Below are 13,671 nucleotides of genomic sequence, written 5' to 3'. Positions count from 1 at the left end.
TGATGGAATGAGTGAAAGAATCAATAATGCTCATTGGTCGTATTCGACAGCAGAGTCGGTGAGGACGACAGAACCCTTGACATTATTATTTGATCTCAGCGTAATTCTCAGTAACCCTAATGTGTTTGATATATTAAGGAGCTTTGGCATAGCTTAGGAGCATTTAGAAAGGAATTAAACAGTCACTTAACTTTTTATTTTATTTGCTATTTATTTTTTGCTTAACTTTAAAAATGTATGTATCTTTTGGCTCAACAAATGTACTTTTAAGAGTGTATTCTGGCTGGGTGTGGAGACTCAAGCCTGTAATCCCAGCACTTTGGGAGACCGAGGTGGGAGGATCACCTGAGGTCAGGAGTTTGAGACCAGCCTGGCCAACATGGCCAAACCCCATCTCTACTAAAAATACAAAAATTAGCTGGGCGTGGTGGCGCGAGCCTGTAATCCCAGCAACTCCAGAGGCTGAGGCAGGAGAATTGTTTGAACCCAGGAGGCGGAGGTTGCAGTGAGCTGAAATGGTGCCACCATACTCTCCAGTCTGGGTGACAGAGCAAGACTCCGTCTCAAAAAAAAAAGGGAGTGTATCCTACAGAAAAACTCACCCAAGTTTATAATGATGTATGTATGGAAGGGATAATTTTAAATATATAATATATATAAATATTGAGATGGGGTCTCACTACGTTGCCCAGGCTGGTCTCAAACTCCTGGGCTTAGGCAAGCCTCCTGCATTAGCCTTCCTAGTTGCTGGGACCACAGGCCCTCCACACCCGTACCTGACCTGAAGGGACAATTGTTGCCACATAGTCTATTGTGTTGAAAACCAAAACAACACTGATATCCATTGATAGAAGATGAGACTGATAAAATAAGGCATACCTTACACTAAGTAGCCATTAAGAAGTGAGATTGGCCTGGTGCTGTGGCTCTTCACCTGTATTCCCAGCACTTTGGGGGGCCAAAGTGGGAGGATTGCTTGTCCTTGGGAGTTCAAGACGAGCCTGAGCAACATAGTGAGACCCTGTCTCTACAAGTTTTTTTTTTTTTGAGACAGAGTATTTCTGTGTTGCCCAGGCTGCTGGGCAATGGCACGATCTCGGCTCACTGCAACCTTCACCTCCTGGATTCAAGCAATTCTCCTGTCTCAGCCTCCCGAGTACCTGGGACTATAGGTGCCCGCCCCCATGCCTGGCTAATTTTTGTATTTTTAGTGGAGATGGGGTTTCACCATGTTGGCCAAGATGGTCTTGAACTCCTGACTTCAAATGATCCACCTGCCTTGGCCTCCCAAAGTGCTGGGATCCCAGGTGTGAGCCACAGTGCCTGGCCCACATCACTTCTTCACTTGAGCTAGGATCCATCTGGGGCTTTAGGGTGCATGAGGCAGGATCAGGATTTTGGAAAGCTGTGGACACAGAACTAGCAAATCCTTGATTGTGGGTTTGGTACAAGGTGCAAGACTTGTCATTCAGCTAGGACTGTCTCTTTCAGACCTTTAAAAACATTAACTGGGAAGGGAAGAGTCCCTGGGGGTGTTTGAGGCCTGGGCTCTGATGCGGGGCAGGGTGACAGTCGCTCTAAGGGCCCTGTGGATGGGTGTTGTTCACATGGAGTAGAAGACAGTGGGCAAGAGCACCAGGCCAGGCCTTGACTGCTGTGACCTGAGACTGCATCCAGAGGGCAGAACTGCGTGCGTGCCCCACTCCTGGAAAAAGAGGGAGTTGCCATCCAGATCTAGTTCCTGGAGGGAGGTATGGAGCAGTTGGGGTCACAGTGTTGCATGAATCGCAGAGGGGGCTCACAGGGGTCTCCAGATGTGGCCATGCAGTGACGCTGCCCAGCCCTGATGCCCCCTCCTCAGCCCACTACTCCCTGCCCCGGGTTAGCGGGGAGATGCAGGGGGTGACCAGGACAGGGTGTGAGTAAGGATGATGAGCGGGGACAAGACACTGTGCCCCATCAGTTGAGGATCTTCTAGAGGGTATTGTGTGTTGGGAGGAGGGTGTGGGGAAGAGGGTGAGTGCCCCCAGCCCTATACTGGTCCATGAAACCATTAAAGAAACAAACCTGCCCCCACCAGGAGCCTGCATATAAAAACAAGGAATGGCCCCAGTTCAAATGTATCGTATTCCTCTCCGCTTAATAGGGAGGTTATAAAACTTAATTATAGAACATAATTCTAAGGACATCAATGGCTTCCTGAGGCTGACATTAGGGATCACAGACCCAAAGACATGCGTCATCAATGACAGAGGCAGAAATAAGATGCTCTCGGGTGAGGGGACTCCAGCCCACCACCAAGAGGCCACCCTCATGTCTTGGGGCCTGGAGCAGTCGGGGCAACAGAGGCCCAGATGCTGTATGTCTAAATGTTTAAAAGTTACCAATCAAGCAACAAGCTGCTAAATAAATGTCCCCCCTTGACAGTTCAACCTTCAACATGAGCTGATTCAAAGTTCATACACGAATGGGCAGCATGCAGGGCCAGGCTGGGCCTGCCCCACGTGTCCCCCCAGCCCTGGCTCCATCGCTGGCCACTGTGTGCATGGCATTCAGGAGGTGGACCTTTCTCTATACCCTCCAAACAGCAGCCCCGGGTCACCCTTCAGACCTATGGGTGAGCAATACCAGGGGCACAGGTTGCCCTCAGGAGGGTGAGATCCCCATGGGCCCCAGAAGTGGGCTTAGGTTATGTGGGGGAGAGAAGCCTCGGGTACAGGTACCCAGAGTGTGGTCTAGAATTGGATGCATGGGCTCGGGGTGGGCACCTCCTCTGCACCCTCCTCCTCACGCTTGTTTCCCAGCACAGAGTGCCTTCCTCTGACCTCCTCCTGGCCAAACCCTTCGTGGCTCTGCAGTAGGCTCACCTCTTCCAGGAAGCCTTCCCAGGCCCACCTGGCTGAGAGCTCCTGCAGCCTTTGATGATGTTCTCCTGCATCTTGGCACAGAATCTTTTACAGCCACCGTAGCCAATCTTTTAAAATCACTTGAGGGCACTTAAAAAAAATACATCAGTATTTTTACACCTGATTTTTACAACTGGAGCCCAGTCTTGTGCAACAGAACCTAGGAGTGGAGCCTAAGCATGGACAGTTTTTAAAGCCCCAGGCAGCCAGGGCTGAGGACCTCGGCAATGGAGCCTGTTTGGTTAGTTCGCTTTCCTTGTGTATATTGTCTCTTGAGCGTCTCTTCTCATGGCCCAGACCTCAATAGACGCTGAATAAATATTTGCTGACCCCAACAACTGAGATCAAAAACCAGAATGCAGAACTGTTCTAGTAATAATTGAGTGACTTGCATTTCACTGGCTTTGCACTAAACCAAATGCTCAGTAACTACTAGTAAATCGAGTGAAATTAACTAGGGCACTAAATGATTATTCTAAGCCTCTTGTGAGTTTCAAGAGAATTCTTTTTGTGGCCTCACTTGTGTCCACGTTATTTACTTCATCATTCATTCATTCATTCATCCATCTATCTATCCATTCAGTAAACATTTCTCTGAGCCTCCATAATGTGCCAGGCTCTGAACTAAGCTGCCGGGGAAATAGAGATGAAAGCTCTGGCTACAGCTTAATGGGGAAAACAGATGTGAGCCCAAAGAATTAGAGCGTGCACCGCAGCTGCCACCCATTATTACTCTCTACTGAAAGTCCCAAGCCTGGGGCTGATTCATTTTGGCACCAGTATCACCTCATGAACCCCTGTGGTCTAAGAGCAGCAGTACTCAAAGTGAGGCCCCCAGACCAACAGGATTGACGTCACGTGACCTAGAGACTTACAAGAAATGCAAACGGTCAGACCCTACCCCAGACTCAGAAACCCCGCAGGTGGGACCAGCAGTCTGTTGGAACAAGACCTCCTGATCATTGTGATGCCTGATGATGTTTGCCAGCCTTTGCCTTCCAGCCATTTTTCTCAAGCTTGGCTACACATTCAAATCATTCAAATGAGGAACTTCCAAAAATTTGGTCCCCAGACCAATTAAATCAGGCTCTCAGCTAGTTGTGGTGGCTCATTCCTGTAATCCCAGTACTTTGGGAGGCCGAGGCAGGCAGATCACTTGAAGTTAGGAGTTTGAGACCAGCCTGGCCAACAGTAGCAATCCTGTTGCTACTAAAAATACAAAAATTAGCCAGGTGTGGTGGCGCGTGCCTGTAGTCCCAGTTACTTGGGAGGCTGAGGCAGGAGAATTAGTTGGACTTAGGGGGTGGAGGTTGCAGTGATCCGAGATCTCGCCACTGCACTCTAGCCTGGGCGACAGTGAGACTCCCATCTTAAAAAAAAAAAAAAAAAAAAAAATCAGGTTCTCAGGGAATAGGATCTGGGCCTCAGAACTGTTGAAGCGCTCCAGGTGAATGGCATGAAGCCGCGCCTTAGCAGGCGTGAGAATGCCTATCAAAGGCCAGGCTGACTGACAACCACCAGAGTGTCTGGGCCGCTCAGCCAGGACTCCTGCTTCTCTCGAGTCATCTTCACACGGGGGTGTTCAGAACGAGCTCCGCGTTCTATTTCCGGCTCCGAGGTTCCTCTCCCAAGCATGAACTTCGTTCAGACATGTAGCAGAACCTGCCTTTTCAACGAACACTAGCGAAGTCGGCTCAGGAAGGAAATGTCAGTGATACCGAAGCGGCCAACTCTGTGCTTGTTGAGTAGTGATTCTTGATCCGTCACACGGGAAGAGAAAGAGGTGAATCACATGCTGAGTGGCTTGTGCTGTGAATGTTTGCGGAGCTCTTTGGAACTCTCTGGGTATGAGTAACTTACTTACGAATTCCTTTTGTCATCTTAGTCTCCTGTTTCTGAACTGAGTTAAATCATATATTACATCAGTAATTTATATATATTATTTATTTTATTATTATTTTTTTTTTCTTTTTGAGACAGGGTCTTACTCCTCACTCCTGTTGCCCAGGCTGGAGTGCAGTGGCACAATCATGGCTCACTGCAGCCTCCACCTCTCAGGCTCAAGTGATCCTCCCATTTCAGCCTCCCAAGTAGCTGGGACTACAAGCACATGTGCCACCATGCCAAGCTAATTTGTTGTCTTTTTTGTAGAGACAGGGTTTCACCATGTTGCCCAGGCTGTCTGAAACTCCTAAAGCGATCTACCCACCCCAGCCTCCTAAAGTGCTGGGATTACAGGTGTGAGCCACCCCACCCAGCCAAATTATAATTTGTCTTATGTTATGATTACATATATTCTAATTAGCAAGTGCATAGAAAAGTATAATAATCACAAGAATAATTACTGTCTGTTGAATGCTTGCTATGTGTTAGGCATTATGTTAAGCACTTTACATACATAGTCTCAATAAGCTTCAAAAAAGCCCAGTGCATACGTATTACTGTATTCCCTGTTTTCTCAAGATGAGGAAACTGAGAAGGAATGTGAGTAACTCACTCAAGGTCATATAGACAGAAAATGGCAGAGCCAGAGTTTGAACCTAGGTCTATCATCAAAGATTGCTCTTTTAGCCCCCTGCCTCCACTGCCTCATGGTAAATAATGGTATTAGCATATAGTAGTACTGTCAAAGTTATATAGTACAATATGCAAATAATTGCTACTGGATAGTGTTTTCTTCCTACATAAAATTATACATGATTTAACAGGCAATTGTACATAGTATAAACTCAGTAAAATGCTGTATACGAAACAGTATTACCATTTACAGCTACTTTTATAATATCAATTATATATCAAATATAGTTAATTTGTATCTGTAACCAATAATGTTATCTCAAAAGGCCATTCCTGGAATGGTGCCTTTTTTTTGAGACAGGGTCTCCCTCTGTGGCCCAGGCTGGAGTGCAGTGGCACAATCATGGCTCACTGCAGCCTTGGCTTTCTGGCTCAAGCCATCCTCCTGCATGAGCCCGTAGTAGCTAGGACTGCCACCGCACCTGTTTAATTTTTTAGATTTTAGTAGAGATGAGGTCTCATCATGCTGCCCAGGCTGGTCTCAAACTCCTGAGCTCAAGCCATCCTCCCACCCTGACCTCCCAAAGTGCTCGGATTACAGGCATGAGCCATCACAACTGACCTGGAATGTTGCATTGAGAATATGTGGCATCTCTGAAAATACTAGGTGATTACTTAGATACAGGGTTAAAAGAAAAAAGCAGGATGTAAAATTATACATATGATACCAGTTTTGTTAAAAATATGTGCGTGTATTTTATATGCATAGAAAAAATAGGAAGGAAGTGCCCCAAATCTTTCACAGAAATTGTGATTGGATGGTTGGATTACAAGAGATTTTTATTTTTTCCTTGATACTTGAGGCCAGACCAAGATGTGAGGGTGAAGGGTACTTGAGACAGGTTGGTAGCTTGGCAGTGCTGCAAACTGGTGTCCTCTGAATTTTTGTTCCACATTTTTAAGTGGGACAGGGAGAAACTGGTTACCGATTGATAAGTAATGTGTACAAATATAGATTAACTTCCTGGTTCATTCCTACAGACCAAAGTAGAATACCTGCTCTTTGGCAGGAGCAGTGGGGAGAGGAAGCAAATTATTTCCCACTTCTCTATTGCTCTTATTCTTTCTTTGTAAAATTCCAAACCCCACAGTTTATTGAGAAATGTCTTAGTTTAAAATGTAAATGCTAAAATAAGTTACTAATTCCTAACCCTTTCACTGGTATAATTGGGGTTTTTGCATTTCAGCTGACTGCTACATTCACGGTACAAAAATACTGCACAGGGAGAGGCTGATGGCAGTGAAGAACAGTTTTGTTTGTTTCTTTAATTATTACATTTCTCTCTTCCTCATGTTTTGCCAGTGACATAAGGTGTCCTGTGAGGAGTCCTGTGTTAACTGGCCCCGCGTTTCCACTTAAACCTAGGCATGTCAGCACCCTTTTCTCATTCGAGAAAAATTAGAAAATACACAAAGAATGACTTTCCAAATAACAAGGGGAAATTTTTTTAAATTATTATTTTTTAAAGCTGCAAAGAATGAACATCTGAAAGATCTCATGGGCCTGGGTTCTCTAGGAGTTGGCGGTAATAACACAATCACCCAATCATCTGCTGGTGGCCAAAAGGAAAGCCCTTATCAAAAAGGTGTTTAGGAGCCTGGAGTCATAGCTCTTATCTCTGATGAGAGGCTGTGCACGCTCTAAGGTGAGGTGGCCTGGTGCAGCCCCCTGGAGAGTGTTTTTAAGTTCTTGCAGTGACAAGTTGTCACATTTTCTTTTTGATTCATCCAGATGCACAAATCGAAGCAACTAAAGTCTGAAAGGGAATGAAATGCCCTGAGCCAGTATCTGTAACCTGCGGGTGACAACTTGAGAGCAACAAGTGACTGGGTTTAAGATGATCTCCTTTTAAAGGCATCTTTAAAGTAAAAGGAAGCATGTGTGTTAGGGATCCATGCGCATGTGATGAACCACATAGAGCAGTGAGGTGGTGCAAATGGAAAAATCAGTAGCGGGTACATGGGGTGAGGAGGTAGTGAGATGGCACGAGGCTACAGCACATGCGTGAATGCAAAGGCGCACGCCACAACACCCGGCTCATTTTCGTATTTTTTGTAGAGACAGAGTTTCACCAGGTTGCCCAGGCTGGTCTCTAGTTCCTAGGTTCAAGCAATTATCCTGCCTCAGCCTCCCAAAGTGCTGAGATGTCAAGGTGTGAGCCATTGCTCCTGGCCACCATCTCTCAAAAAAAAAAAAAAAAAAAAAAAAAATGATGGCTCCCTCCTGCATCCCTACACTTTGGGAGGCAGCTGTGCTGCAGCCTGGGTGACAGAGCAAGATTCTGTCTCTTAAAGAAAAAAAATTTAAGTCTTCCAACCCCTGAATATGGAACGTCTTTCCATTTACTTATGTTTTCTTTAGTGTTTTTTTTTTTTTTTTATAAGATTGTGTTATCTGCAAATAGAGATAGTTTTGCTTCTCCCATTCAATTCTGGGTGCCTTTTATCTTCTTTTCCTGCCTAGTTTCCCTGGCTAGAACCTCCAGTACAGTGTGGAATGGAAATGGTGCCGGGTGGCTTATGCCTGTAATACCAGCACGTTGAGAGACCAAGATGGGCAGATTGCTTGAGCCCAGGAGTTTGAGACCAGTCTGGGCAACATGGTGAAACCCCATCTCTAAAAAAACAAAAAAAAAAACAAAAATTAGCCAGGCATGGTCAAGCATGCCTGTAGTCCCAGGTACTCTGGAGGCTGAGGTGAGAGGATCACCTGAGCCTGAGAGGTCAAGGCTACAGTGAGCTGAGATTGCCTCACTGCACTCCAGCCTGGGTGATAGAGTGAGACCCTGTATCAAAAAAAAAAGAGGGGGGGGAAGTGGTAAGAGTAGACATTCTTGTCTTTTTTTCTGATCTTAGAAGGAGAAAGCATTTAGTCCTTCATCATTAAGTATGATGTTAGCTGTGGGTTTTTCACACATGCCGTTATTGGGTCGAAGAAGCTTCCTTCTATTCCCAGTTTGTTGAGTGTTTTTATCATGTAAAGTTGTTAGATTTTGTTAAATGCTTTAGTTCTGTGTCTGTTTAGATGATCATGTGGTTTCTGTCCTTTATTCTGTTAATAATATTGTATTATATTAATTGAGATTCACATGTTAAACCAACCTTGCATTTTTGGGATAAATCCCACTTGATCATGGTGCACAATCCTTTTGTATGCTCTTGGATTCAATTTCTTGTATTTTCTGGAGGATTTTTACATCTAAAATAATAAGAGATCTCGGTCTGTAGTGTCCTTTTCTTGTGATATATTTGTCTGATTTTGGTCTCAGGATGATACTGGCCTTGTGGAATGAATTAGAAAGTATTCCTTTTTCCTCTATTTTTGTGCAGTTTATGGAAAATTAGTATTCTTCTTTTTTTTTTCCCCCCCGAGACAGAGTCTCACTCTGTTGCCCTGGCTGGAGTGCAGTGGCATGTTCTTGGCTCACTGTAACCTCAATCTCCAGGGTTCAAGTGATTCTCGTACCGTGCCAGGCTAATTTTTGTATTTTTAGTAGAGATGGGGTTTCACCATGTTGGCCAGGCTGGTCTTGAACTCCTGACCACAAGTGATCCACCACACCCAACTAATTTTTGTATTTTTAGTAGAGATGGGGTTTCACCATGTTGGCCAGGCTGGTCTCAAACTCCTGGCCTCAAGTGATCCTTCAGCCACGGCCTCCCAAAGTGCTAGGATTATAGGCATGAGCCACCGCACCAGCCCTACTTTCCAATTTTTAGAAATCTATCCCAGTGCCTTTTCTATTTATCATGGTTGTTTTTTTTTTTTTTTTTTTTTTTTTTTTTTTTTTTTAACCATCTTTCCCCTAGATTGATGATATATTTAACGAAATCAAATTTGGTGAATATGTGGACACTGGAAAGCTAATTGACAAGATCAACTTGCCAGATTTCCTCAAAGTGTACCTTAACCACAAGCCACCTTTTGGTAACACCATGAGTGGCATCCACAAAAGTTTTGAGGTGCTCGGTTATACCAACTCCAAAGGGAAAAAGGCCATTCGAAGAGAGGACTTCCTGAGACTGCTCGTTACTAAAGGTAAGCACATACATCAGGATGTCTGGTAACATGCTGGGGCCATTCCCAGTGTGGAGAACTGTGTTTGGGGAGCCAGCCCTTGTGAAAGCTCCAACTTTCATGAAAGAGGTGATTTGACCGGATTGGAGCCATGAGGGGTCTGGCTGACCCACCTGCATCCCTGGCAAGTACGAGGTAATGGGAGGGACCTGGAGCTAGAAAGCAGAAGAATGTGATTTGTGATGCAGCTACCTGAGCCTCAGCAAAACTTGTCATCCTCACTTGTAAAATGGGAATAAAAACGCCAGCTGATCCATCTCCCTGGGCTGTCATAAGATTTGTGTTGGGGCCGGGTGCAGTGGCTAATGCCTATAATCCCAGCACTTCGGGAGGCCGAGGAGGGCGGATCGCTTGAGGTCAGAAGTTCAAGACCAGTCTGGCCAATGTGGTGAAACCCCGTCTCTACTAAAAATACAAAAATTAGCCGGGTATGGTGGCATGTGCCTGTAATCCCAGCTATTTGGGAGGCTGAGGCAGGAGAATTGCTTGAACCTGGGAGGTGGAGGTTGCAGTGAGCCAAGATTGTGCTACTGCAGTTCAGCCTGGGTGACAGAGGGAGACTGTCAAAAAAAAAAAAAAAGAAAAAAAATAATTTGGATTGCATTTGTGAAACACAACCACACCAAAGTAAACTTTTTAATTTTTACTTACTATGTTTATCATTATTGTACATGAGGATGTCAAGTAAACTCTCAGGATGACAGTTTCATCTTAGTCCAAGTGGGTGGTTCTGAAAAGAGGGAATTTGAAATGAAGCAGAGCCTGGTCCCTGCAGCATGCTGCCCTGTTTCTCTACGCCCGCCCCACGTATGTTCCCTGCCTGGAGGACCCTGTTTAACACCATTAGGAAACATATGTGACAGTATCATGGGACTCTAGATCATTTCTGTGTCTAAAGAAAAGGGGCTGGGCGCAGTGGCTCACACCTGTAATCCCAGCAGTTTCAGAGGCTGAGGCAGGAAGATCACTTGAGCCCAGGACTTCGAGACCAGCCTGGCCCAATGTAGCAAGACTTCATCTCCACCAGAAAAGTTCTTGTTGTTTTTGTTGGTTTTTTTTTTTGTTTTTTTTTTTGAGACGGAGTCTCGCTTTGTCGCCCAGGCTGAACTGCAGTGGTGTGATCTCAGCTCACTGTGACCTCTGCCTCCAGGGTTCAAGCAATTCTCCTGTATCAACCTCCCAAGTAGCTGGGATTACAGGCATGCGCTACCACACCCGGCTAATTTTTGTATCTTTAGTAGAGATGGGGTTTCACCATGTTGGCCAGGTTGGTCTCAAACTCCTGACCTCAAGTGATACGCCCACCTTGGCCTCTGCAAGTGCTGGGATTACAGGCATCAGCCACCACACCCAGCCTAAACTTTTTTTTTTAATTGAGTAAAAGAAAAAAAAATAGTGAGATAATTCTCTTTAAGACCTCTGAATAATCACCCTAAGCCCTGACAGTATGCTTAGCCTCAAGAGCTAAACAACCACCTTCTTACTCTTTGATATACAGGTGAACACATGACAGAGGAGGAGATGTTGGATTGCTTTGCTTCACTGTTTGGCCTGAATCCCGAGGGATGGAAATCCGAGCCTGCAACCTCCTCTGTCAAAGGTACCCTGGCTGGCTTTGTCTGGGCATGGTTCACTAATTTGTTGTAGACTTAAGTACATTTATTTCTCCTGATTGGTGCAAGCCACTCTCCCTAAGACTGCACATAACAAAGTAAGTCTGTTGGGAATCCCACATGAATAAGTTATGAAAAGAACAGTGAGTGATGGCTTTTGTTCCCACACTCTGTCCGTCCTTTTGTTTCTTCTGGGCTTATTTTCCCTTTGTTCCACTGACCTGTCATCTTGCCAGCTTGGGTGGGTGAATATTGGCCACCAGTAGAGGATCCAGTTTGACAGCTGTTTCAGAAGAAGAGGTATGTCAAGAGAGACTTGGGGGCCAGGCACCATGGCTCATGCCTGTTATCCCAGTACTTTGGGAGGCCAAGGCAGGAGAATCGCTTGAGGTCCAGAATTTGAGACCGGCCTGGGCAACATAGCGAGATCCCATGTCTATAAAAAATAAAACAGGCTGGGTGTAGTGGCTCACACCTGTAATCCCAACACTTTGGGAGGCTGAGGAGGGTGGATCACTTGAGGTCAGGAGTTTGAGACCAGCCTGACGAACATGGTGAAACCCCGTCTCTTCTAAAAATACAAAAATTAGCCAGGTGTGGTGGCACACACCTGTAATCCCAGCTACTTGGGAGGCTGAGGCAGGAGAATCACTTGAATCCAGGAGGTAGAGGTTGCAGTGAGCCGAGACCACACCACTGCACTCTAGCCTGGGTGACAGGAGCAAAACTCTGTCTCTAAATAAATAAATTAATTAATTAAAGCAAAACAAAACAATTAGCTGGCCATAGTGGTGCGTGCTTTTTGTCCCAGCTACTCAGGAGGCTTAAGTGGGAGGATGACGGGCCCAGGTGTTCACGGCTGTGGTAAGTTAGGATCGTGCCACTGTACTCCAGCCTGGGCAACAGAGTGACAGCTTGTCTCAATTAAAAAAGAGAGAGAGAGAGAGAGAAAGATTTGGAGAAGGAGAGAGCATCAACTTGGGCAGCACAAGCCTAGCTGCAAGCTGCCAAAACTTTCAAGTTTTTAAAGATCATCATCATGTCCCTTCCTGCTATAGCCTAAGTAGTTTTCACCTTCTTTTCGTGCACTGGACCTGAAGTTAGGGCTGTGACCTTCAGCTCAGGAGGAACCAATCTAAACGGCTCTTCTAGGCTCGCTGGTGCAGGAGCAACTCTGCTGACAAGCCCGGGGGTGGTCAGATCCCACCACCATTACCAAGACTGAGGAGGGTACAAAGACCCCTCACCCATTCCCCTTTTCCCTCTCCTTTTATTGTCCATTCCCCACGTCAAATTAAAGTCCCTGAACTCATTCCAGAATCTAGTAGCTAACAGGTTATTCCCAACCTGCAAGTTCTCCCTACCCCATTCCTTTATGTACTTCGGATCTCAATGTACCTTTCCCGATTGTTACATATTTCTGCTGTGTTTAATCAATCATACCATGTGGTTAAGGCTTTCCAGTAAGGTTTGCAGAGATTTGGTTAACAGTGTTCTGTTCTGTAAAGGAGAGATTTTTAAGCAATTTCCACCCAGAGTTTTTCAAGGAATCAAAGCCAAATCACAGCACAAAGCCCCTCTTGTTTTTGTTTAGTAGCATTTCCTTGTGTTTTTGGAAAATCCTTCTGAGTTAGAAACATAATCATTGAGGCGGGGTGCAGTTGCTGTAATCCCAGCGCTTTGGGAGTCTGAGGTGGGAGGATCACTTGAAGCCAGCAGTTTGAGACCAGCCTGGGCAATACAGTGAGACCCCATCTCTAGGAAAAATTTTTTTTAATGAACTGGGCATGGTGGCGTGTGCCTGTGGTCCCAGCTACTCGGGAGGCTGAGGTGGGAGGATTGCTTGACCCCAGGAGTTCAAGGCTGCAGTGAGCTATGATCATGTCACTGCTCTCCAGCCTGGGCAACACAGCAAGGCCCTGTCTCAAACCCTCCCCCCACCCAAAAAAGAAAGAAACATAATCATCGTGAAGGCATTTGGTGTTCTGTTCTTGTTTTGGCTAGGCTCAGAAATTTGCCTTGAAGAAGAACTTCCAGACGAAATCACTGCAGAAATATTCGCGACTGAAATTCTTGGCTTAACCATTTCAGAAGATTCTGGCCAGGATGGTCAGTGAAATTACCAGGAGTGTTTAAATCACAAAGGACTTTGGGTGTGTGTGCATGCACGTGCGTGTGTTTTCCATGAGGCACTGCTTTTTATGCATTTCCCTCCCCCCTCTCATCTTTAGAACATTTAGACATTAAAGCAAATTTCTGGTGAGCAATGGAATTCACAAAGTTGGACATTCCACTGTTTCTGAAATAGAAAAGTAGGCGGAGGCGAGAAAAACCCTGGCAGCTGGATGTACGCGGTGGCTGGATCTCTGGGTCTCTGGCGATGCTGCCTGGATGGAGTTTGCACGAGATGCAGAGGGGGCGTGGTCTTGGGGAGCAGAGAGGTCCTCAGCCAGCAGCAGGCCTTCCTCGAGACACGTATGGTCCAGGGAAATAATGG

The 13,671-nt window shown here is 45.8% G+C and overlaps 1 protein-coding gene across 8 annotated transcripts in view; it reads left to right on the top strand.

Annotated features, from left to right (window-relative positions):
- The window catches only part of CFAP251 (cilia and flagella associated protein 251), an 84,418-nt gene extending 70,972 nt beyond the window's left edge, over positions 1-13,446 (top strand). For 2 of the 8 annotated variants that reach the window (XM_071070936.1, XM_071070934.1), the window contains 3 exons: positions 9,294-9,522; positions 11,060-11,161; positions 13,179-13,446. In XM_071070936.1, the coding sequence (XP_070927037.1) occupies positions 9,294-9,522; positions 11,060-11,161; positions 13,179-13,291 (444 nt within the window). In that variant the 3' untranslated portion in view covers positions 13,292-13,446. Of the gene's footprint in view, positions 1-9,293; positions 9,523-11,059; positions 11,162-12,274; positions 12,990-13,178 lie in introns of those variants that run through there. The other 6 variants (XM_071070933.1, XM_071070932.1, XM_071070939.1 and 3 more) reach the window with 4 other exon arrangements.
- The last annotated feature ends 225 nt before the right edge of the window (positions 13,447-13,671 follow it).

This window comes from Macaca nemestrina, chromosome 10 (assembly GCF_043159975.1).
Source record: "Macaca nemestrina isolate mMacNem1 chromosome 10, mMacNem.hap1, whole genome shotgun sequence".
Classification (NCBI taxonomy): domain Eukaryota; kingdom Metazoa; phylum Chordata; class Mammalia; order Primates; family Cercopithecidae; genus Macaca; species Macaca nemestrina.
The sequence above is the reverse complement of the archived record's forward strand: the minus strand, read 5'-3'. Positions and strand labels throughout refer to the sequence as shown.